The sequence below is a fragment of the Leptosomus discolor genome, chromosome 6, assembly GCF_034619465.1.
Source record: "Leptosomus discolor isolate bLepDis1 chromosome 6, bLepDis1.hap2, whole genome shotgun sequence".
Classification (NCBI taxonomy): domain Eukaryota; kingdom Metazoa; phylum Chordata; class Aves; order Leptosomiformes; family Leptosomidae; genus Leptosomus; species Leptosomus discolor.
The window spans coordinates 13763008-13784446 of NC_141396.1; the positions used below are offsets into that span (position 1 = coordinate 13763008).

Consider the following 21439-nt stretch of genomic DNA (forward strand, 5'->3'; position numbering starts at 1 on the left):
TAGTGAAAGCCATGGAATTATACTGATACAGTCAAGCTAAAGATCTCACCCAGAACTGTCGTAGCTACATAGAATTGGTATGACTGTATCTGCTAAAAACTTAGCCGCATCTCCTAAAAACTTAGCTGCACCTCCTTACAAACCAAGATTGATTCTATAGAAAATGACAATAGTTTCCCATAGCAAAGAATACACTTCTAATAGAGGAGGGTTAAAAAAAGAAGGGAAGCATTAAGACAGAGAAGAAGGAGATAAATCAGGCTGGGGCTATTAAACTTCTGTTTTAAAGAAACACAACCTTCAATGATAATTTAACTAAATCTTTCTCAGAGAGCAAGTCTGCATATAAATCTGGAAGAAGAAAGCTCTGAAAATGTGCAGGGGTTTGTTATAAATATGTCAAGTGTTCCCCATCCTCTCTGGATCGCCTAATAAAAAGCAGTTCCACTAATTTGGGCCTTGGGTACCACTAAGTAGCTCACTGAACTATAAACACCTTTTCTGCTGCTGTCTGTCAAGTTTATTCTGTAGGCAGTAACTCACAGTACAAGGCAAAACATAAACTATTTCAACTTTGGCCAAGGTGTCTTTTTTTTCCCCCCTTTTCCTCCTTCTTAGACTTTAATTTTCTTAATTGCCGGTACGTTGTTTTGTGAATTTAATCCAGTCTGTGTTTCAGGTCAAGACAGTCTCTTTCTCCAAGGTGTAGTTTGTTGACACAAATCTTTACCACACATAAAACATATTTTCTGTCTCATACTCAAAATCATGGATGCAGTCACTATGGAAATGTATTCAATCAGTTTTTCTACCTGAGCTCCTTCACATTAGCCGCACTCTTGCCAAGTATTCCCTTCTCACACTGACGTTTTTTCAACTGCAGCTTGAGAAGTCGGATATCTTCCATTCTCTGTCGGTACTGGACTTCCCCTTTGTTTAAGATGGACTGCTGGATTTTTATCTTTTCATAGAGCAGAGCCACTTCATCATTGCGCCGAATAAGCTGGGACCCTAGGATACGTCTCTCGTTGACAACCTAAGGACGTAGGGCAGAGCAATAATTTCAGTTACAGTTCCTCAGTACAGTCCCAAAGTATCATGACTACATTTGCATCAGTCAAAATCATGTGCATTAAGAGGTTTCACTGTTATTAGTGAAAGAAATATGGCAAGGGCCTAATAGTTTCCCTTATAAGGGTTCAGTCACCTGAATAGTATAAACTACATATTCTGTTCACTTCAATATATTAACATTTTTATTTCAATGGCGCTATAAAGCTTTAGTAGTACCACATTTACAGTAGCTGAGGATTTTGATCTTAAAAACACGCTGGATGAATGAGGGAACAGAATGCAATATGTTTGAAAAGCCCAATTAGAGATTCCTACCTGGTCAAATTCCTTCTTCTGCTTCAGTCTCTCAGCATCAGCTTCAGCAATGATTTGTAGGAGTTTTCGCCCTTCTGCCTCCTGACTTTCTATAAACTGTTTGGTTTCCAAAGCCTGTTTTTCCATCTTAAGCAGTTCATTCTGATGGAGTTAAAGAATATAAGTAAACCGTGGTTAGTAACAACTTCTCATTACATAAATCTGAGATTAAGAGCTAGTATTTGATTCTTTTAGTTTCCTGAGAGGTACATATTTTGTTAGTGTTTGAGAAAAATCACTAAGACAAGCAAGTATGAAGACTCATAAAGAAACACTGTAAACAGTATTTTAATATAATTGTGTTATACAGAACAGGAATTTGAACAGACTTTTATCCATGATGACAGTTCAAGTTGTAATTCAGGGACACCTCATTTAATAAAAAATTTTAAAAAATTAAATAGGCCATATTTGGAAAGGTTTTCAATGCAGTTGTTACTCAAAGTCCAAAGTCAGTCTGGGACATGAGAAAGGATATTTCACCTTGCTGGAAAGGGCAACAATCTATGCTATGCAATACAAATCAGCATCAACTCAGGACAGGCTTCACACTGGAATAACAGAATTGGTGGAGAAGGTGGCAACCAGGCATGGAACAGCAAAATTAAAGAGCTTTAGCACTTTAGTGGATGTCTAGATGATGAAGACTGGGAAAAGAGGGGTTGTCCCTGAACACAGGAGAAGTAGTGCACTGTTACAGTGATTGCACACCGCTAACGTAAACTAAGACTGGAATGTGCTCAATAATTCTAGCTCACTGTCATGAACTCTATAATTCAAGGCATGTATGTAGATAGAAACTAATAAGGTCTTCTTGGATTATTAGAAATTTCTATCATTGCTAGGCAATTAGTCAGAGCCAAGATGGAACTAGCTGACTACAGTCCATTTTCACAGGTACAAAAACTTTCAAGCCTTGACTCAAAGACCTTGCCACAACTCTGACCCTTATAAAGGATGATGTTCAAGCTGCCTTTTGGGAAAGAGCATCATCCAATGCTGAAAGAATGAGGCTATGATGAAGGCTGCACCTGCAAAGACATTGATTTAAGACAGAAACAGTTCCATCATCATAATAAAATAGCTTGTTCCATTCTTACTTTCTTTAATAAAATTCTCATTTTCCCATATGTGCAACAGTCATATCTCTCTTACTCAGTGTTAGATGTTCATCAGAATCCATCAGCCGAATAAAAATGCAAGCCACTTCATATTGAAATGCCATCAACACTGTGCAAAAGTTGTCTACAAACATAAAACTGCTCATGTGTTTGGCATTGCTGGATAATATTTTTTTAATCTATCAAAATTCTGTTTTCCTTATGTCAGAAAAAATACGAGTTGTAAACAAGAAGTGGCATTAGATGTTGGCAGCAAACATTCATATAAACAAATCTCACTGGAATGCAGTAAGTTAAAATAAATCTGAACTGCCTTGTATAGTAAAGAACATAAAGACTTCAAGCCACACAAAGGCCTCACAAGCTAACAGGACTCTCAATTACATTAAATACGCTAAAAACTACAGTATGAGGGTATGTGTACATTAGGTAAGAGAAAAGGAAATTAATAAAGACAGTTACTGTGCAAGCAGAAAAATGGTCATCTGTGAAACTGCTGTAAATCAGCACAGCTCATTTGAAGTTGGTTCAGAGTTTGTAAGAAGAACAGTCAGCAAGAAAGAAGAATTTATATGGGACCTATGCCAATATCTCAAAACAAATTCTTGTTTAGATTCTGAATTAGCATAAGTGAACAGGGTTTTTTGTTTGTTCTAGAGGTGAGAGGAAAATATTAATTTTATAAAAGGTATAACTGGGGCTGGACACATAATGCTGAAATCAAAGTCAGAGGTTTTACATCCAGATTTCCAGAAAATGTTAAGAAAAGAAAAAAGGAAAAGAAAAAAAAAAAGACATGCATGAACATCTACAAAAGTATAAAAAAGTACTTGAACTTGACAGTAGCTAAAACCTGGAGTGCCATAGTTCTTAAAGCTTTCAGGTACATATTTTTCAACATTTGGATGCTTTGTCAAACCAGTCTGATTCTGAAGCCTGTATGAAGGCCAACTGAAACCAAGAGATGGCATTGTACTGGCTTTAATGGAGTTTGGATCAGGCGTCCTCTGTTTCATTTACCATGATTACACATTGTTAAGATCTTTATGCCAGCTGAGGCAAGCATAAATCCAATGTCTGTATAATCTCATTCCTATGAATCCCAGTCCTCCATGATTTAGCGCATTCTTTAAACTGATTTCCCAGGAACAGCTTGCTTGCTTCCTTCACACCAGCACAAACAGGACAAATTGAAGCCAGCTTGCTACTCAGATAATTGGCTTCTTTTGTGTCTGTGTCAATCATCTCCCTCTTTGAATTCTCTTCTGCTTTAGTATTCAGCAGAGACACCAAGGTAGAAGACCACAATGCCCTGAAGCTAGTCAGTAAAGTGATGTCAGTGTATGGACATACTTGCTAGTGAATAATTGAGTGGGTAAACCATGTAGCAATCGTATGTTTGTCAAATGGATGGCAGACAGTTATGAGGTGATGAGACAGAATTGGGAACTAGTTAAGGCAGAAAGCTGCACACAGGAAATGAGACGCTGATTGACTTCTCCATCACTGACAGAACAACTGAGACAGATCAGGTACAAGAACACAAATTCATCACCTTTCTACAAAGCTCTACTGACATCTTGTCATAACTGTAATATGCTGAGAGGGGCTGGAAACTCAAGGAGTCATTGCAGCATAGCAACAAACTGACAAAAGAAAACATTGTGGAAAGTGGCAGGGGACTTCTGTTTTTGGGGGGTGTTGATTGTTTCCTGGTTTTGTTTTTTTTTTTCCCCAGTGCTTAGTGAAGCTGCTGTGGACACTCTTTAAATCTTTTGAGAGCTTAGCAAATTGGGTTGAGATATCACCATAAATCTAATAGCTTATCTAAGGATGGGCTTCAACCAGTGCTGAGAAGAAGAATCACAGCTTCAAGCACATATTTCCTTTGATTTAAAACAGATTCTTGCTGCTTTATATCACAATATTAAAATAACTTCCTGGGCAGAGAGACCTACTAAAAGGCACTGCCTAACTCCCAGAAGACTAATGTTTGCTAGTCACACAGAAATACAAGATTGTGAAGTGCAATATAATGGGGTTTGCACTTAAAAACAGCAGAGAGAAAAAAGTTTTTAAGAAGAAAAACTTGAATTATAAGGGTCTACATTAAAAAGGTTGCTAGAATCAGTCTATTCCCAAAATCCACATTTCTGCAAGCAAAATGGAACTTTTTAGTAAAAATGTTCAATCACCAAGAGATTTAAAGCTTCCAACAGACAATTCAGGACCTTTCTGATCATATTTATAGGCAGATATTAAATTTGTCAGATACATGGAAGATTTCTGTAACTAATATCTCTAAAGGGTACTGATCTTCAACTACAGAACAGTTTATTAAAATAGAGCAAACAACTACCGCAGACCAGGAACATAATGCAGTCTGTGAAATCATGGAAACCATCCTTTGTAAGAAGGTGTATATGTAAAGGCTCTTACTTTCAAAGATTTCTTCTCCTTCTCTGTTTTCTGATGTTCTACATGTGCTTTCACAAGCGCTGCTTCTTTCTCTGCGATCTCCTCTTTCAGCTGATCCACCTGATGTGTCACAGTCGTCAGTTTCGTCTTCATTTCTGCTATCCCATCCTAATAAGACAGGAAGTGTGGTCACAGAGAAGGATCAAAAAAGAGCAAGTTTGTGGCTGGGAGTTCAAGCTATTTTGATGTTGGAAAATGTAGCCACAGTGCTTGAGAGCAGATTGTTGTATGTACCACAAGACATTACTTTTTAATCCAACAGAACAAAACAGTTTCATTAAACAATAATTCTTGTTTATGCCAGCATGACGTTGCAGTAAAAAAGCCTTTAAAAGATATGTTGACAAAGATAATGACCATCAATTATGAGTATAATAAGCCATTTAATGTAAAATGCTGGAGACATAATAAGAACTAGCAGTCAATCCAAACGAATAAGATTCTGATCCTATTCATCTGTTTTCATGCTTCTAGTAATGTGTTTTTCAGCAAGGTTGTATGCAGCTGACCACAAATATTTGGAGAGAAGCTGGTTTTGTGCAAATGAACACACCCATAAGGAAGATACGTAAATGCCTCCAAGGGAGTATATAAATGCTAGTTTTCATTTTACCTATATGCTGGCTTGCACACAGGTGCAAGGGGGAAAAGAATGTGCTCAGAGATTGAGAAGTGAGAATATTTTGCATATATTTTAAGCCCAAAACTCAGAGCAAAAAGCCTGGTGGCACTGCAGAGAGATGAGGTCACTGGGAATACTTCCACTCAGCACAGAGGTGCCTGCCTGTACAAAATTAAGAAACTGTTTCAACTCATGGCAGTGACAGCACATGTTGTGACACGAAATGGAAGCTAATAAATGCAATACTTAGCCAGACATGTTCTTCTGGATCTAATGAAAGTAGCTTTAGAAGCTATTACCCCTCTGCCAGAGGCTGCCACCTCACAGAGAAGACATCATAACCTTTCATGTGAATACACGCTGCTTCAGTACAAAAACTAGAGTAGCTTAGAGCTCTTTCAGCACTGTTCACCATAGGTGTGGTTTTACTTGGCAAATGAGTGATGGTTTCTGACATTAAATGCTTAACATAGTTAAGTGAGACCTTGAGTCATGGCAGTCTTCACAAACAGTACAGAGAAAGTACCAATTAGAAGTCTGACATCCCTCAAAAATGAAGTCCATGGATCCCACACTTTGGGCAAATTAAATGAACCAAAAATATGCAGCAATATGCCATTAGACCCACTTGTTTGCATGTTCAGTCACTCCTGTAAATTCAAAAGTCATATTAAAAGCTATCTTTGCTAAATAGCCTATAAATCTCTTAAATACTGTAAAATATGGTGCCCAGACATGAACTGGAATACATTCCTAATTCTGGAATTAATGAAGAACAGTACAGAACCCACAATTTTTGCAAACAGGTCTCCTAATAAACATGCTTAAACAAATGAGCTCCTAACACCAGAATAAAAGCCAAGGATGAAAGCTTCAGATATTTATCTCATATTAACAGCCTGCTAGCATGTCTCTTCCAAGAAATTTTACTGAGCTGAGCATTATGGTACTCTGGAGACCACTAGTAAGGTGGCCAACAGGGGATCTTTCCACATTAAGCAATCCAAAAATACTTACACCTAGCTTTATCTTAACAAGCTTGTGCACATTTGTTTTACTTCCCAAAAGGAAAAAGAATTTACTATAATTTTTAACACAATGCTATTTTTTTTTCTTCTTTCATGGCTGGCTGACCTGTTACTGAGCAGAGAATGGCTATTTTTTTTTCACTGCTACACATTAATATTGCCTTGGACAAAAGATCTTTTGAGGTCAGCTATCTTGTCACACAGGATTTGCTAAAAAAGTTTTATCGTAGGCCAAGTAAGTTATTAAAGTCTACACACCAGCCTCTAACAACTGGAACCATGAACAGCATTGTGTATACCACCATATAACATTCAAAACCTGAAAAGGCTGACGAGTTTGTTGCTTCATTTTGTAACTCAGCACACAGATGTCATTTCTTTATAAGTAAGCAAGTTTATGTTGTATATTTATCATTTTTCACCCTTATTTCTTCTGAGAGATTGCTTAGGAGCAGCAGGAATCCCAACACCATGTCCACTGATGAGAGGCAGACAAAGGTCAAGTAAAGCGTCCCATGTAAATGGCAAAATGGTTCATTCCTAATCAAATTCAGCACACAGATGGATAGGAACTTGGACAGTTCATTCCCATCTGCTTCTCAAGCGAAACAGCTACTTATTCAAACCGGAGTATAAATTTGTAATCTACTATACATGTTTATGTTATAAATCCTTATTCTGAAATAACCCAAGGCTGTAAGTCACAGCTATCCAAGGTCCCGATCTCTGCCAATTGCAATAGGATTTGTGTAGCATTTTAGATCTTTACATCAGAATAACAGAATACATCCTTAAGTGATCGTTCTCTTCCTCTAGTAGTTAGTGAGATCCCCAAGGAAGAGATATGAATGGAGAGAATTATTATCTGAGGAAAATGACACTCCCTGAAAGGAACAAGCAAGGTGGAAGCATTAAGTTCTGTTAGAAAACTCCACTTCAGCTGGGAAAGTGTTCCCTCTGCTTTCTAAATCATGATTCACGGTAATGTGCATACACATTCAGGGCTAAGAAGGCAGTCTCACTCCCCTTACACCCTGTTTCCCATACATGCAGACAACTCCTGAAGGGATAAAACCAGACTGGAGACAGGATGAAAAGGAAAAAGTTTCTTCTCTTAGAGAGTTTTATGATTCTGTAGCTCATTGTGCCACGATTTTACACGTGGTTTGAAGAAAGGATATTGCCACACGATGATTGTGCTACTTCCAGTCCAAACATAAACTGCCGAGATAAAACGTCAGGGACCTAAAACATTTGTTTCCCCAAAACACATAGGAATGAAGAAACCCTTTTGCCATTTATCCAGTGAGCTTTCATTTTAACAAATTAAAATTAGACCAGGAAATAAACAACAAAAGCAGAGAGAAACACAAGGAAAAGCGTATCCTTCTACCTTAGCTTCAATCAGATTTTTACAGTACAGGTTGTTCTCTACTCTCAGAGCTTCACAGCAGTTTTGTTGCTCTTTTAATTTACTCGCAGACTCTTCTACTTTCTTCTTATAGTCACAAATCTCTTTTTCCTGTATTTCAATATCTTTCAGGTGCTGGAGGACCTGGAGCAGAAAGAAGGAAGTGAACGTGACTAAACCACCATCACAAGATTATAAGGATGGGGCAGAGCTTGTGATTTTCTTCTAAGATTACAAGGTCAAATCCCTGTGACAAGAATTTTTAGCTACAGCTAAAAATCACTTCAGTCCAAGTTTAACCTTTCTGGATTGTTTATGTGGGACAATGTTTTATTTCAATCTGATACCTAGGGTTTGTTCAAGACTAAAACTTACAGATGTGCACATATTTAATTTAAAAACAAGCTACTGAAAATATTGCCACTGAGCAGGTTCAATAAAATCAACATAAACAGCTTTCATCAAGAAGAGCCTTAGGTTATTCACAGAGCAAAGCTAGACTTTGTATGTTGTTTTGGATGTCATCTGTATAAGATGAATAAAAACCTATACATTTTTCTAAGAAGCCCTGCATGTACTCCTATATCCTAACAACCCAACTTTTTTTAATGAACACACTATTGATGATCACAAACTGTCGATATATAATTACAAGAATAAGAAAGTCAGATAATGTAGCTTATACTTCATCTAAATAAGCAGGTAATCATATTAGTTCCTTGTATGAAGGATTAGAAATAATGATGTGAAGATTACCTAAAGAAAGTGGAGTACTGTAGACGGTAGAAAGAAGATGATCACACGCAGTATCAATAAACAAAAATACAAAATTTTGCAGACACCCTTATTAAACAGTTATGACAATAACAATACATGAGAAGTATTATGTTAAAGGAGTAAAAATAGCAATAGGTGCTAATCATTATGATGGGCTTCCTAATTATTTTGTTAAAACATAAGAAACTTCCTCCTGCTGTACAAAGTTGAAAACCAAGAAGCACAAAAAAGCAGCATTCAAACAGAATCCAGCATTACAAAGAAAGAAGATTAAAATAAATAAAAATAAGGAGTACACACATCAAGAACATAATTTTTCAGGTTCACTGCCCAGGGGGGAAAAAATGACACTCTTAAAGCTGGGAAAAAGATCAAGCAATAAAGAAAAAGCTGAGGAATCACATGGACAAAATCCAGGAGCGAATTCGATTTACAACTGCATTTCATACACAGTTCTCCTGACTTGGTTTTTGAAGGTAGCAGTTTGTGCTAAGATTTATGTTCATGTCAAAGCAGAATAATAATAATAAAAAATGTTTACATCAAATAGTCAATAACTGCAAAGTTTGCAGTCAACAACATTGTCCCTTGTTTAGCAGTAAAGCCTTGTGAGGCCTAACTGTGGGGCAGGAGCTTAATTAATTGATCATTCTACCAGGTACCTCCAAATAACTTTGAAGATAGGGGATAGCTAAATATAGAAAGTTTCATTACAGCATATTTGTAGCTGACTGCAGAGGATCCCAGGAACTGCTTACAGTGCAATACAACAACACAGTCCCAGTTTATAACCTACTCCTGCCTTTTCCTTTTCTGTTAAAACAACCTGCCAATAGTAATAGCAGGGACAAGAAATCAATACGGCATGTTTTCTATCCGCACTATGGTGATCATAGGCTGGAGCAAGATTTGAAAGTAGGTCACTGCATTTGTAAGTCTTTTACTTGGTTTTGATACAATATAAGTGCAATAAGCTTCTGGACTGAGTTGTACTCACAGGCTGGATGCTGACTCTGCTTTTTCAGGAACGATTCAACCCAAATAATTCTCCCTTATAAATACAGAAAAGATATATGCAATGTTTCCCAACCAAGCCCTGTGGGAGGCTGAGCATCCTCAATTCTGATTTAGTTGATAGCACACTACACCTCTCAGATTTGGCAATGAGGGGCCAAAGCTAAGCAGAAAGTATTAGATATTCATAGTTTTCTCTGTACTCTGACCATTTTTTTTATCTGTACACTTAACTGTCATCTACTGCTGGTTACCTGTTTAGTTCAGTGAACCTACTCAGGATCCCAGTAATGGCACCATCCTTATTTGCTTACCTTTATCTAGCCACCCTGAGAAGTGCTGCCATGGTCTTAATGATATGCCTGTTGAGCATTAGGTTTTCCAAAAGATTATGCGAATTTAAAAAAAGAAATACCTTTTTTTTTTTTTTTTTAAATTTTCCTGGATATGTTGTTAAACTAAACTTAACATTGTAAATGGCTTTTTTTAAAAAAACCAACACATTAGAGACTGTTGTTGTGACCTCTCATAAGGCACAGTCAGGGAATACTTCAGGTGAGATTGAAGGGTGTACTACTTCACTGCTGCTTTTTCAGCAGCCTAAACCTTCCACAGGGAAACTAAGATTTCATAATCTAAGAATTTCAATTCAAAAAAAAAAATATTCTACTAACATTTGGAGCTCAGTAATACAGGCTACACAACAAAGAGCAAAGAGCCAGACTTTTTTCTCAGTTGTGCTGCCTAATCAGGAAGTAAGACTATTCAACAAGCGACACTGGCTTAAAAATGGTACAAATGAGCAGTCAGCCAGGACAGTAATTAGAAGAGCAAGTCTAGCATGAATTCTCACCACTAAAATCTTTACTGTTGTGGATATAACTTTGCTGACTCTGTTCATCGGTTACTCAGTAGTAAATGACGACTTTGAAAGAGGAATTCTGTAGCTCTATAGATTCTGTCCTGCTGTAAATAACCAGACAGCTTTCAGAGCCATCATGGCTCACTCTGCCTTGCAGGAGTTCCAAGAATTCTTTGGACTTAGATGGGTTTGGCTCTTTACCAGCTCTTACACAATTTAGAAGGTGTGCAGCAAGCTCCTTCAGAGCCAGCTTGATGGTAAAAGGTGGCAGAAGAGCATTGACTGGCCATATGATTACCACCCATCAGTAGCTCATTCCCCACCACTTGTGAAATGGCTCCTGTAGTTTTACCACAGTTTCTCAAATCTGCATAGGTCAAACAGTGAACCTAAATATTACCTAGTGGATATAATAATCCTGATCCTATGTTCTCCTTCTACCCTGTGTTTTGCCCTGTCTTATCCTTCCAAACAATGAGTGATTTCATGTAGGGAGACTCTGCAAGGACTAGACTATTGTCACCCATACTCCTGTGCTCAGAACTGCTCCTGCTGCTCTTCACCTTCAAGTTGAGTCAGGAATTGCGCCTTTAGCGAACCACAGAGGCATGCAAGTCCTTTGGAAACTTGCAATCACAATGCAGGTAACATTATATGAACAGCTCAAGTGTCATAAACCATTTACTGAGACTGAGGCTCCGCTCATAAGAAGTGACAGAAAATTTGCACCCAAAGTGGCGGGCGGGGGGGGGGGGGGGGAAGAAAAAGTAAACAAGCATAAACAAGGAAACGTTTGTCTTTTTCACCCTCAAAAAATTGTGAGGAACCCTAATCAGAATTGAAAGCAAGAGCCTTGTAGTTCTGATTGTTATGAATCACTCCCTGGCCCTAGTTTATAATGTTCTTAACTCATATCTGTACTGTTAGAAATACACTACGAGGGAAAGACACAAAATATGACTTTGCAACAAAGAAAAATTCACTTTCATGGAATATTATTCCAAGGAAATTAGAAAAGGTATTCCAGACAAGGGAGCACACACTATTTAAAAATTTATTTAAAAGCCCCTGGTCATATGAAGTTGGAAAGGATAATTTTAAAGTGAAAAGATAGCAAATAACTTGAGTTGAAACAGCTTGAAAGCCAATCCCAGTAAACCAGTCAGCTTCCTGAAGGGCCCTTCAATGTGGTCTTCAGCAATTAATGGAACATGTTACAACCATGTTCCTGATTATAGCATCAGGAATAAAGTTGTACACAATAATAGGCAGCAGGCAACACAAATTTTAAGTAGTTTCTCTGCAGCTGTTCCTGGAAAATTTCTGTTTTGCAGACTAGCTTGAACATTTTCCGATGCTTTCACATACTGGGAGTAATCCTTCAATACGCTGTCTCTTACAAAGATGCCGAGCACTGTCAGCTCTCACTGGCCTCAATTTGATGACAGCAGTGGTACACAAGATAAGGTCTTTTGCAGATAAGACAGAACAATCAAGAGAAATTTCCAACTGCATAGGGGAGTTTCAATTGTGGGACTCAGGAATAAGAAGTCAGAAGCCTTGGACAGAACTCCAGCCCTAGTTTCGTTTCCCAAATGATCGCTGAATAGGAGAAATATATGGCTGTACTCCAAGTCTCTCATATAATACACACCTGTTGGTGAGGTCCCCCCAGAGAGAACTGAAACAGTACCAGGCAATATGCACTAATAAGAAGAAATCATTGTAAACTGTGTGAAGATCACTGACCTAAGCTTCCTCCCACCGGCACATTAGGAAATGAATATATCATCTTTATAGTTTTCAGAGTAAGACAGGGAAGAACCACTTGCACAAAAAGCTGTTCCTACCTTCTGTTTGAGCTCACTGGTTTCATTGATGAAACAATTTCTCTCCTTCTCCAATTGGTAAATAATCTTCTTTTCTTTCTGAGCTTCTTTCTCATAATTTTGGATTTCTTGTTCCAAGTTCCTCTTTGACTGTTCATGGAGCTTCACCAAATTTATCTGCTTCTGAGTGGCATTGGTAGCCTTGACCAAGTTCTACAGGGAACATGAAATAATGACTTTTGAGCTGAAAAGGCAACACTGCCACCACTATGACAAAAACATGCCATTGTCTAAGTGGATTATGGACTTCCCAATGTTATTACCCCTTATCTAATTTGTTCAGTTGAAATACTTGAGTCTCAAATCTGATTTTAAAAAAAATCTATAACAGAGCTGCTAAATAGTACGTTTTCTGATTTGAAGTTAAAACACTAGTGTCTGCATTGCAAAAAAATGGACAGGATTGTTTACAAGTGGATATAACTTATGACTGGAAAAGCCTTACCAGCTTTAAGGCATTTAGATTGTAAAGCATGACAATTGCCAGCAAAATAAATAATAAAGCCAAATACCCTTCCTTCTCATGTCCTAAATAGCAAGTTCAAACTGGAAACTAACCAAGCTTGGTTTAAAATTGTGCACAAGGATTAAACAGAAAACACCAAGATATCATCTTGAAAAAAATCAGCCTTCTGGTCCCACTTTGAAATTTCTTTCTCTATACAAAGCAGGTATTTGTTACCTGCCAAATCTGAACCTCTGCTAGAATCAAGACACAGGACAGTGAATCTATACCAAGTAAAGCACCTCAGAAATCATTTAGCATTGAATTTACTAGATTATACTTCAGGAATGCTCATAAACATGAGGTGCTATCCTGCAGTACAAGAACCTTAGGCTGATGGAGAACGATCAGTATGAGAAATGGACCTAAAAGCAAGGGTTAGTACTAACACAGCCTGCCAAGCTGTTACGTGGTGCATCAACGTTTTGGTTTGTTCTTTTACTAGCAAAGACTTAGTTTGCCTAGATTAATATTAAACTTCATATGCTGCAGAGCGTAAAAGCACAGATGGAATGAACTCAAATAACAGATTTGCAATAAAGGTGAACATGTAGCATTTCTGAACTCCCTGATAGTTCGTATGTTAAAACTTAGAATTTATTTGTGTGTTTGTGTACTAACACTATTTCAATGCACAGAAAAGAAAAAGTGTGAGCATCTGATTAAGGAAATCTGAATGCTTTACTTAACGTTATTTATTCTACAACATTTCTGTGTCACTGTGAGTGTTTAAACTTCAGACATTTCATTCTCAAGCTGTGCCATTTGTTTATCAGTATTTTCAATGCAAGCTCACCTTGCTTAGCAGATCCTTTTCCTTCACAAGCTCATCTATAGCTTTCTTGTCAATCTCCGCCTGCTTTTTGGCAGCCTCCAACTCTAGAGAAAAGGAGGAAAGAGAATAAATCCTGGTTTCAAGTTGTACAGCTGTTAAAAATGCAGAAACAACTTAGCGGACTACTTAAAAGGTGAGTGTCAGCATTCAAAACCCTCCTGGACACGTTCCTGTGCGACGTACTCCAGGTGGTCCCGCTCTGGCAGGAGGGTTGGACTAGATGATCTTTCGAAGTCCCTTCCAACCCATAACATTCTGTGATTCTGTGAACAGTTCAATTAGCTGTGACCAGGTTTTGCAACCTCAAGTATCAGCTAATGATGTTAATAATTTTTGAGTACTTAGAAGAATATAGAAGAAGTCAGGCACAGTAATTAATGGTAGGAGGACTTATTATATTTGGGTGTTCAAACCAAGATACCACAGAGAATTTGTATTTTCAGAAATCATGCAGCACACTGAAAATCACAGCCTTTTAAGAAGCTTCAACCTGAACATCCAAGAATTGAGGCACTTTCAAAACCAGGGACTTTCAGAATTATTCTAATCCCTCTATGTGAAATCTAGTTCTCCATTGAAGCGGTGAGATTGTACTGGCTTCAGTGGAGTTAAAACTACGTGCTATGGGTCAAGATTAACACTGGACATGAACTATTAAAAAGATCCTAAAAACTGGAGACGCGTTCTCATTGTATCTTAAAACTAATTAAAACCTGCTACACTAACACTGCAACTCAGGAAATGCAGTACATTGGCTACTAATAACGTGTCTTTTTGTAGTATTTGTCACATTTTAGCACTCTATTCTCAGGCATTCTAATACAGATTTGAGTTTCCCGAGTTCCTTTCTCTTTTCTAGTACAGAGCATGACCTTAAGCAGTACTAGCAAAACACTTCTACAAAAGCTCTTTCACCCTTACAGAGATGCATGAAAAACAGACATGACTTTCCAGAAACACACGGAATACATGGAACGATTCAAATCTCATACATGCAGTCTCTTCAGGACACAAGCTAGAAAGAAGCAAGAGGAGGGAGAGGCATTTATGCCAGTGTATATCAACTTGAACTAGATGAATTTTAGAGCAAAGGGGGGGTTTCTGCCCCAAAAAGTGGTCTCATCAACTCAAATATTTTGCCAACCTCATAATATTATTTGAGAAAAAAATCCCAAACCCATAAACCACTTTTTTTCTGAAAATCACTTTGAAAATGTGTTTATTTCAAAGCATATTTGATTTTGAAACTTATTTGCATTTTAAAGTTTTAAAGAAAAGGAAGTGGTTTTAAATGCTCAAAAATACCAAAAAGTTGTTTTTTAAAGTCAAAGAAAATAATTTGTTAGACCCAAGGCATTTCTTCCAAAATTGCCATTGGCAAAAATGTTGAAAGTTCCTTTTTAAAGTTTTCCAGATTTGCCAGCAAGTCAAAGTCAATACCTGGACAGCTCTAGTATCCACGCTGACCAACTGAAGTCCTAAACACATCAGAACTAGGTCAGTCAGCTTGCTTCCATACATTCATTTCCAGCCTCTAACTATTCAGCAGCACCAAAGCAGGAAAAAAAGTGAGTCCTAACCACGTCTGATTTCAGTAAGCTCTGAGATTGCTTGTCTCTCACAGGGACAAACCACAAAGTTCAGCTATGTCTGTTTTATTTTCACCCCATATATACTACATTATGAAAATTCTGTAAGCCTACAAGGTTTTTAAAATGCTGTTGTAGATTCTGACTGTCATTTATACAGTCTCACACCAGACACTAAAGGAGAATGATCCTAACAGAAGGGTGTACCTTGAATGAATAAATTACAAATCAGAAGACAGATCCACCCACCAGTTACGCACCTACCTCTCTCCAGTCCCAATATTTGATGTTTTAGAGTGTCTCTCTCATGACCTGCATCAACTTTTTGTTCCTCTGCAGCATGCAGCTTATTCTGGAGAACATCTCTTACTTTGTTCAACTTTGAAATTTCAAGGCGCATCTGAGTCACTTCATCATCTCTGGCCTATAGAACAACAACAAGGAAAGGGGAGAGAAGGCATCCACAGAAAAAAAAATGCCTCTGTACTTGATATATACTTATTCCATGAAATTCAAGAAGCAAAGGTATAAGTGCTGTGGGTCACCTGAGAGAAGATAATTAGCTAATTGAACAATATTAAAAATAATTCAAACAAAGCCAGCTAGGGCAAGGAAAATGATAATCAAATCTTATGTTTTAGGGCTGAAGATGATCAATATAGAATCCCCAGCTGCAAACCTCACACGGCACTACCCAATTAGTCCTGCAGATTAAACAAAGGCAGCTCTAATTTTGTTTGAAGTGCTAGGGACTGTGACTAAGATGAGAAAGATCTCCATAGTGTGGTCTGATTGCATGTCCCTAATAGCAGCTATCTGTTATCCCTATCTCTTTTATAACCTATGGCTTTAAAGAAAAGCAAAATGTATGTAGTTCATCTCATTTGCTATACACCAGGGGAGAAAATAATCAATCAAAACACTGCACAACTGGTTACCAGGAAACACAACCAATAATCACAACAGATACTAGTTTATTTCCTTTTAAGAATTAAATATAACTTCCTCATATAATTCAGTGCCACTGTTAGGTTTTACAGCCATACAGACTACAGTATTCCACTTACAGCCTCAGATACTGATTCCGTGAGCTGGTGAATCCTGCTTTGTGAGTATCCTCTGGGAGGAAGTGAATCTCCTCAATTCTTACTGACAATAACCTTCAAGAGACTTATGAGTACTTTCACAGCTCGGGTTGCCCAACACCATAGTGCAGGCATTCAGCAGACTGCAGGATAAAACTGCAAGCACAGTGCCTAAAAAAGGGCATCTCGAGTCATGACTGGGGCTCTTACAAGCTTTAGCAACTGTCTTAACTGCTAACTGGGAAGTAACTTCTATTTTTTTTTGTTCCCAGAAGTCTGTGTGCATGACTCTACAAGTTCCATCAACTTTTCTTGAAGTTAGCATAAGATCTTACAGTCAAAATCCTCCTTTTGTCACTCTGGAGCCCCAAATTTAAGACACATTTGAACACATTGTTTGTAAAGTTTTAAAAAATTATAGTATTGCTAGAAGTAATGATAAAAACAAATAACCTGGAAAATACAGTAATTTGTTTTTCAAACAGATAAGAAAAATATCCTCCAGTCTGCCTAACAAAATACAACAGAAAACAAGCCCCTACCACACAGCCCATTAAGGATCCCAATCAGAATCATCTGTGTTATATTAGTTATGAACTGAGCTTTTAATGTCAGTGGTTAGTTTTTATCATTCTGACTATAATTTTAAAAACCCCAACAACTCTCTATTAGTAAACAACCTTTTTATTTAGGAGATTTGGTTATACTTGACTAAACCTTGATAAGTTAATAATTTTCTACCTGGATTTTCTAATGTTTAGCGTTTTAACCCCAATGATGATACAAAATGCAAGGTATGGTAGACAGAGTAATAACATCTAACACTTATACATTGCCCTTTATAACAAATGCTCTCAAAGTACCCTAAAAAGCACATGCAGGAATCATTTAATCCTCCCCCAACTGAAACTCACCTGCTCCTGAGTGGTACAAAATAACTTTAAAAATGTAAAGTCAAGCAAGAAAAGGATTTAAGAAAGTAAACACCATCTTGGTTACTTATATTTAACTTCCCCAACTAATACTGGGGGGGGGGGGGGGGGGAATTTTAGTGTTGGAAGCAACTCCCTTCAGTGGAAGCTATCCAGGACACTGTTGTTATGATTTATTAACATTTTTCAGTGGGTTTTGGCAACATTCAGATTATGTTAATCACTGCAAGAAAATAAGTTGTTGCTCTTATCTGAAGATCTCACAATCAAAAAAAGACCTTAGGCTTGTCAAAAGTACCGTGCATCCTTTATGAACATAATGTGTTGAGCATTTTGGTTTATGTGTTTTATGAAACACAGCTCCTCCAGCAGGACCGGTGCTACACTGCCAGGTGACAGGGTTGGAAACCAGATCTGTTCCTAAAACCCCCTCAGGTTTCCTCCAAAACTACTCATAGGGAACTATCTGTAGAAGAACCAAGGTCACCTCTGACCCAGGCAGTAAAACTGCCATCAGAGTGCTATGGTTGTTAGGATGCATGCACCTTCTGGTACTTACTTTCAGTTCTTCTGTCTTCTGCTGGATGTTCTGCATCATCTCTTTAATCATCACACTGTGCTGCTCACTCTCTTGCATGAGCTTATTATTTCTCATCTGAAGTTGCTCAAGTTCCTTGCCAGCTCTTTCATTCAAGATCTGTTAAAGAACAACCCTATTAACTCTTTTTAATCTCATTACAATATCTACACACACATGAAGACAGAACCTTCCATCTCCCCAGGAGATAAAAGCTGCTACGTATGGTTGTCAGCTTAAAAAATATTCTTCATTGCTGATGAAATTACTGATATGAAATATGATACATGTTCATATTGACCAGAGGAAATGATAATTTCTAATGAATGACACAGTCAGTGTAATTCTTTTTTTCTGGGAGCTTAGCAGGTCTCTCTTGCAGGTGGTAGATAAATATTTCACTTCTTGTTATGCATGTGGCAAGCTTCAGTAACATAACTTGCTACATATAATTACTGAAAATGAGTATAAGATTCAAATTACTTCAATCAGCAGAGGGCAGGGGAGCTCTGTTTCCTAGCAAGCAAATCCTACATTAATATGCTGATAACATTTCTCTGGGTACACTGTTTGCTGAGACCATGACAGAACCATTTTCTTCTCTGATTGGTATTCCATCAAAAGCCTGGAACAGCAGTTTCACAGTTTCTATGAAGAACATACCCTTCAATACTGGAGCTGCCAGTCTTCTGCTTGATGGGACTTCCCCTAACAGATATTTCTCCATAAGTGAAGAAAGAACAACCATCACATTTTTCACTTCCAGCATTAATGTGTGATAAACTGATGAAGTCAGTGTGTACTATGCCCTTAAACATTAAAGGAAGAGGAGTGGAATCTTGCTGTTATGAATGCATGCAGAAGCAAAGACAATGTAAAAAACAAGGAATACTGTTTATTGTGTTGCAAATGTCAGGATAACACTGTATTTCAGGCCATTCCTTTTGGAGACTTGAACATGGGTGGGATGAAGCCTATAGTAGCTGTATCAAATCATCTTCACTGTCACACAAGCAAGGATATTTTATTAGAAATTTCAGTGGACTAAGAGCAGGCATCACAGCCAACAAAAATTCAACTGAGAAACAATAACCCAATGACACTGCAATAGCTGAGTCACCTTTTCTTGCAGATCTCTACACTGACTCTTGCACAGTTGGATAGCCTATGTTTTGGACAGACTTTTTGCAAAAGATAATGCAGGGTCTCCACAGACACCTTCAAGACAGCACAGGCAGCAAAGACAATAGAGTGGTCCAAGTAATTAGCCTAGGCACAGCACTTTATGTAGACTGTTGGTTTCCACAGTAGTTCGGACAATTGAATGCCCCTAAAGTTTGAAAGGGACTATAGAAAGGAGAAGGAAGAATGTAACAGAACCAGGAAATGTAGATACCCTATTTAAAAACAATGTGATTTTCCTGGCAGATCATGGAGCTGCTTTCAAAAGCTGCATCAAATCAGTGATACCAGTGTATCTTTCTGTGAAGTATTTTATTAAGACTATGTTGACAAAAAATTGTCGCAGACCACTACCTACACAAATTCAGGGACCTGAAGGGAAGAAATAGCCATAAAACTCATAAATTTTCAAGATACACACAATTCCCAAAGCAGTTTTCCTTGAGGTAGGACTGTTTTACAGCGATGAGATCTCCCCTGCCATTTACTGAAATTGCTTTCTCTGAGAGTTTCTCAAAGTCAGGGGAAATGGACTGAAAACCTGAAATTCAAACACTTGCAGAACACTATGTTAGGATATTTCCAGATAAAGTTTTTAGAAACAGAATGGGGAAAATAAATCAAAAAGGTTTACGAAGACAGTTCTCTGCCCTTACAGAGAAACTCTTCCACAAGCTTGGGAGGTAGATAAAAATTATTGTGACAGAGAAGAAAGAAGGGGTTGGAGGTAAAATGACTTTACCAATGCCACCGCAGGCAATCAGTAGCAAAATTATCAATACACGTCAGAAGTCCAACCTGGCAGTCTCCTGTTACTATCATTAGATCATCCATGCTCTTCACAGACTTTCTTATTTGCTGTGATCTTTTCAAGATGATTTCTAACATTATCATTGCGATCCACTCCTGATTTCTGTGAGGAAATCTATCTGAAATCTGTCAGGAAGCTTTACATATTTATTTATTAGTAAAGTAACATTTATATAAAAATAAATATTTATTAAAATTTGTTGACTTAAAATAATCTCTCTCCCTTCAGGAAAATCCTTTTCTTCTTATTTTGACATCTGACCCTAGTCTTAGACATGATGAACACAGCATGCCATGTACCCTACCTTCTGTTCTTTTAGATGCTGTTCCACTTTCATTTGTTCCTCTTTGTTCCTCTGTATATGTTGCTCTAAATTCTTGATCTCAGCTTTCTTGTTAGCCAGTTCAGCTAGAATATTTTTCAGCTCCTTCTCCACTTTTTCCTTCTTTCGAGCCTCTCGTGATACTTCATTCTTACGCAGCTGGATTTCTTGCTGAAGCTATAATAGAGAAGACAAAAGTTAAGTTCTGATGCCTTCTATTCATGAGAACAAGGCCTCTCACCTCTCCTTCTACTATGCTTGATTTTGAAAACTGGCTTCTATACTACTGTACCCACTACTACATGGAATACGCCAGAACTTCTCAGAGGTAAATACGTTCTCTAGTGGTTGAACAAAAAGTCCTACATGAGGGAACCTATTTACTGATGACAACAATTTGTTGAGCACCAGTCAGTTCACCCACACAGAAGGGTCTGATACAGTTCAGACATAAAAGCATTCCTCCAGAGATGCAGTGGCACAAATGTATTTTCAGTTGTAAGTTACTTGTGAAGTGGTACTTTCTGAATGCAGTGTTAAAACTAATTTGGGCTTGATGTTGTATCGCAAGGATTTTTATTTTGATTTTTCTGTCTCACCAGCAGAAACACTTACTACATTGATATTAAAGGAATGAGAGAGATGTCAGACCAGTGTTCATTTTCACAACTGCTCTCAATCTTTCTCCTCTCAAAGTTCCTCTGCGGGAACTTTGAAATAAGAGTTTTCTCTCATATTTAATAGACTGTCTTGTGACTTCTGCTCTCTCCCCCTCCAAAAATGTGATGGAGCAGAATCAGCAGAGAGAAGACACAGGGGGCTGATCCACATGGAAATATTCAGTTCAGCCAGGGACCAGCAATTGAAAGACATTCTTCACTTAAAGATTCCTCTCCCTCTGAGCCCATAGATGAAAAGTTGCTAGAACTGACAGGGTCTTCAACAGGATCTTCAAAAAGACATTGTCATTT

The 21439-nt window shown here is 37.8% G+C and overlaps 1 protein-coding gene across 1 annotated transcript in view; it reads right to left on the reverse strand.

Annotated features, from left to right (window-relative positions):
• CFAP58 (cilia and flagella associated protein 58) overlaps positions 1 to 21439 on the reverse strand; it is a 55267-nt gene that overhangs the window by 23048 nt on the left and 10780 nt on the right. The window contains exons 5-13 of the mRNA XM_009953296.2: positions 20451 to 20645; positions 18136 to 18273; positions 15824 to 15983; positions 13932 to 14014; positions 12592 to 12783; positions 8071 to 8232; positions 4989 to 5135; positions 1390 to 1530; positions 813 to 1036 (exon numbers count right to left, since the gene is read on the reverse strand). Of these exons, the coding sequence (XP_009951598.2) occupies positions 813 to 1036; positions 1390 to 1530; positions 4989 to 5135; positions 8071 to 8232; positions 12592 to 12783; positions 13932 to 14014; positions 15824 to 15983; positions 18136 to 18273; positions 20451 to 20645 (1442 nt within the window). The remainder of the gene's footprint in view (positions 1 to 812; positions 1037 to 1389; positions 1531 to 4988; positions 5136 to 8070; positions 8233 to 12591; positions 12784 to 13931; positions 14015 to 15823; positions 15984 to 18135; positions 18274 to 20450; positions 20646 to 21439) is intronic.